The following is a 4,115-nucleotide window of genomic DNA, read 5'->3' as shown; positions in this document are numbered from 1 at the left end:
CCCGGCCAGCAGGCCGCCTCTCTGTGCCTCTCCCGGAGCCACACCTTACAGCCCCTCACGCTCCCCCGCCCACGCTGTGGTCCCCGGAATCTCCCACGTCAAACCAGCCGAGCAGGGACCAGCCGCAGCCCCACTTCCCCCGGGCCGGGTGAGGCTCCGGGGTGGTCCCCAGCCTTGGGGACAGCGCTCTGCCGGCCGGCCGCTGCTGGCCCTCTGACCCACCACTTCAGTGACCTCCCAAGCTCCAGGGGCCAGGACAGCACCCGCGGGCACCTCTTGGGCTTGGAAGGGGCCTCGTCCTCCCGAGCCCCCGACCTACCCTGGCTGCGACCTCAGAGTGACGTTCTGTTGCAGGGAAGGCGCTGCCTTCACCTGCAGGCCGCGGACGCCCCGCACCCCGGAGGTCCTGGACCCGAGCCCACCCAAGGCCAAGGCCTCGGCTCTGGCCCCTCAGCTCTCCTCCTGTGGCCCCCAGCAAGCCTGCCGCCCCGGCTCCAGCACGTCCTCCACGAGGGGCCTGCACAGTAAGTCGTCCCAGACGGGGCGTTGAGCCCACCTCGCCCACCAGCCCCCTCCCCTGAAGGACCAGCCCCTGGCTGGCCGTTTGCTTCGCCCTGGGGTCCAGTTCTTGGCTAATCCTTCTGTTTTTACATTGCCCTTGTTAGCCCATACACAGCTGCTGGAGTGAGACCCTCCAGCCTGCTCTAAGACCCCTCTGGCCACCATGGTCAGCTGAGTCCCACTGGGCCCAGCAGCTGCTCAGGTCTAGAGACATCATGCACAAGCAGGTGCCCCCTCGAGGCAGGGATGGCACGTGGGTAGGTCCCAGGGGTCCACTCTGTTCCTAGGGCTCCCCTCCAGCCCTCTAGCTCACTGCAAAGACCACACCTCCCCCCACTCTGTCCTTCCCAGACTCCACCACTGACCAGCCCCACCCACCCCCAAACTGAGCCTGGATCTTTCTAAAGGGCTTACTAAAAATGAGGGAAAATAAAAGCAAAGCAGAACAAAAGACTGTCGGCCAGCCAGCAGTCACCCTCAGGATGTACGCGTTGCTGTGACTCCAGCCCCCCTTCCTCTTGGCCACAGGTGCCCTGGCTCCCCGGGGACACCGACAGTGTGGCTAGCGGGCCCTGTCTCTTCTCCCGTCCCCCCCCGGCAGCCCCAGCCCCCTCTCCCCACCTGCCACAGGTCAAACAGCTTCCCACAACCCAAGGACATGCCAGCAGCAAGGACGGCTGGGACAGGAGAGGCAGGCAGGCCTCTGTGACGCCGCCAGGCCCGGCTAACAGCCATGGCGGGAATAGCAGCCGACCTGGCCACACAGCCGGTGACCCTGGCCGGCCTGGACAGCTCCCGCACATGAGCGATTGCCAGCGAAACTCTGAGCCCCCGCGCCGTCAGCCTGCTTCCTGTGGGGAAGCCCGGCCAAACGAGTTAGGGCCCTGGCCGCAGCGCAGGTGACCCGGGGAGGGACGGGTCTCTTTATTCTGTTTGCAGAGCCGGTTGAAAGGCAGGATTGTGTGGGACAGAGGGGCTCTGTACCGAGCCCGCTCGGCCCTGCAGCCCGCTCTGGCCCTCTCTCCAGGCAGCCAGTCGCACAGGAAGTGAGGGCGGCCGCTTCCCCCGCGTCCCCATGCCACTGCCCGAGGACCGGCCAGCTTCCGGGTCTTGGCCAGCTGCAGGCGACAGACGTGAAGAGACGGTGTCGGCCAGCCGCCGTGGCCAGGGGCGAGAAGGAGGACGGCTCTCAGGCGGCCCGAGGACCCCCGCCCGGCTCCCCGCGCGGAGGCCAGTGCCTTCCCCGGCTGGGAGCTGAACCCATTGGGGGCCCTGGGGGGCTGGGCCGGGGACCGGAGGGCCCAGCAGCAGGTGAGCTCCTGGCCTCCGGGGGACCCTGCTCTGCCTGATAGCCCAGCCAGGAGGAAACATCGGGCCTGAGTCAGGGAAGCTTGGCGAACCGGAGCTGCCCTTCTCAGCCCTTTCAAGATCTGGTCAGAAAATGGAGAATCCCCGTGGGGGGTCGGAGCAGGGGCGCCCCGCGAGGGGCCTGCTCCCGACCTCCACGAAGACCTCAGAGGCCGGCAGCGCGGCGGGCACAGAGACTGGCCCCCGCGGGGGCGGCCTGGGCTCCCTCGGAGGGCCGCACCCGCCTAGGAGGGAGGAAGGGCCCTCCCGGCTCAGCCAGCGGGCTCAGGGGTCCCACATGGGCCCGCCGGCAGCAGGGGCCAGCCTCTCCCGAAACAGGAGCGCCTGAAATAAAGGAATCAGTGTTTTAGACGGGTCGTGTGTGCGAGCCGCAGGTGAGGGCCACCGCCGGGCCCGGGGTCCCTGGCGCACGCGAGGTGTGTGCTGCTCAGTGGGCTCTGGTCCTCGGGAGCCGGGCGGAGCACAGGCGGCCGGGGCCCGGAGTCCGTCCCCTGAGCAGCAGTGAAGCTGGCACATCTGGACTGGCCCCCGGCCACGTCTCCGTTCTCGGGAAATATGTGGCCCCCCTCTGTCCCTGGGGGAGAGCATGGCCCTGCCTTCCTGGACATTTCCACCCGTTGGCTCTTGCTGAGCCCCTGTTTAGCCTGGGAGGGAGAAAGAAAAAGAGGAAATGTGTGTCCAGTGTTGCCAATGTGGACAGACAGGAAAGCGGGGGCCCTGAACGGAGTCACCCCAGTATCTGCAGCCCCACAGCAGAAAAACAGGATAGAAGTAAACCTCTCTCTTCCCAGTAATTCCACACCCCTCAGATTCCTCAGATGCCACCAGCAGGCCCCTCCCTGAGGAGGGGGCAGCCCCGACTCCAGGAGTCCTGGGGGGGGGCCATCATCCGGGCCCTCCCTTCCTCGGGGTGTCCCCGTGAGAGGGCGGCTGCACTTTCTTCCCAGAGCCCATGGGTGGGCTGTCCATTTAGGGAAAGAAATGAGGGAGCGTCTGAGAGCTGAGGGGAGGCGCCTCACAGGGCCAGGCTGCACTGAGGTCAGCAGGTGCCGTCTGGGTGTTCTCAGGGAAGTGAGCCCGCCTGACCTCAGCCCCACGCCTGGGGGGGAGCATGGCTGGGAGGACGGCCATCCCGGCAGCTTCCTCCTCAGCTCTCCTCAGCACTCCAACTGTCTGGGGCCTCGCGGTCAGCCTCCTCCTCCGCACTCCAGCAGTCTGGGACCTCGTGGGTCGCTGGGGCTGGATGCAAACAAGATCCTCCGGGAAAATCAAACACAGAAATAAGCCCAAAGGCTCCCCAGGGCCGCTGGAGAGGTTCTCATGCCCCCCGGGATGCCGGGGTGGGCTCCTCCCCGCCTGACGCTCACCCCCTCTCTCTGGTGACGGCCCCTTGCTCATGACTGGGAATGGATCCCATCTGCTCCACTCACGCGACATGTAAATGCAGGAGCCGCAATTAGGATCCTGGCAGGGTACATAGACAGACAGACGTCAAAGACCCGGTAGCTCGAGGAGGAGCTAACAAAAAGCAAAACACAGATGACGGGGACATTCCATGACAGACAACGTACTGACCCTGTTAAACAGGACTCCCTGCGCCGGCCGGGCCTCCCTTTCCTGCCTCGCCCTCCTCCAGCCCACGGCCACTAAAACACCAAAGGTGCCCGCCAGCGTGCGGTTTGATTTTTTTCATGTTGCATTACAGTGGGACGTCTCTTGGTGACTGAGCTTTGTACCTGATAGTTTGTATGCCGGGTGACTGCCTCGTGCCTCACGCCCACGTGGCGGGCCGGTCCCCAGTCCTCCTCCGCAGAGGACCCGCCGGCCTGAACCTTCACCCTGCAGCACGGGGCGAGCTGTGCTGAGGAGAGGCCCGCTTTGCCCGGCAAAGGCCCAGGACTCGGCGGCTGGCAACCACGCGCTGTGTCACCTGCGGCTCTGGCGGGCGGGTCCGGTGGCTGGCTGGCCAGGTGTGCCCGCGAGGTCAGGGGGCAGTCGGCCACAGCTCTAGTCCCATCAGGTCTGTTGCTGTCCCACTGGCTGGAGGGTGAGGAGGGAGGAGGAACTGGGAAACCGAACCAGCGAGCACGACCCCCCACACGCACCCCCGAGCCGGGGCTCAGAGCCGAACCTTTCAGGCTGTTTCCACTGCACAACCTCAGGTCGGTTCAGTTTCAGTTCGGTTC

The 4,115-nt window shown here is 65.9% G+C and overlaps 1 protein-coding gene across 4 annotated transcripts in view; it reads left to right on the top strand.

The window, feature by feature from the left end:
* The window catches only part of ARMC9 (armadillo repeat containing 9), a 113,621-nt gene extending 111,356 nt beyond the window's left edge, over window positions 1-2,265 (top strand). For all 4 annotated transcript variants that reach the window (XM_012728799.1, XM_004674204.2, XM_012728793.1 and 1 more), the window contains 2 exons: window positions 355-524; window positions 1,589-2,265. In XM_012728799.1, coding sequence (XP_012584253.1) covers window positions 355-524; window positions 1,589-1,611 — 193 coding nt within the window. In that variant the 3' untranslated portion in view covers window positions 1,612-2,265. The remainder of the gene's footprint in view (window positions 1-354; window positions 525-1,588) is intronic.
* The last annotated feature ends 1,850 nt before the right edge of the window (window positions 2,266-4,115 follow it).

Source organism: Condylura cristata, unplaced genomic scaffold (assembly GCF_000260355.1).
Source record: "Condylura cristata isolate star-nosed mole 26May11 unplaced genomic scaffold, ConCri1.0 scaffold00002, whole genome shotgun sequence".
NCBI classification, from domain to species: Eukaryota; Metazoa; Chordata; class Mammalia; order Eulipotyphla; family Talpidae; genus Condylura; species Condylura cristata.
The sequence above is the reverse complement of the archived record's forward strand: the minus strand, read 5'-3'. Positions and strand labels throughout refer to the sequence as shown.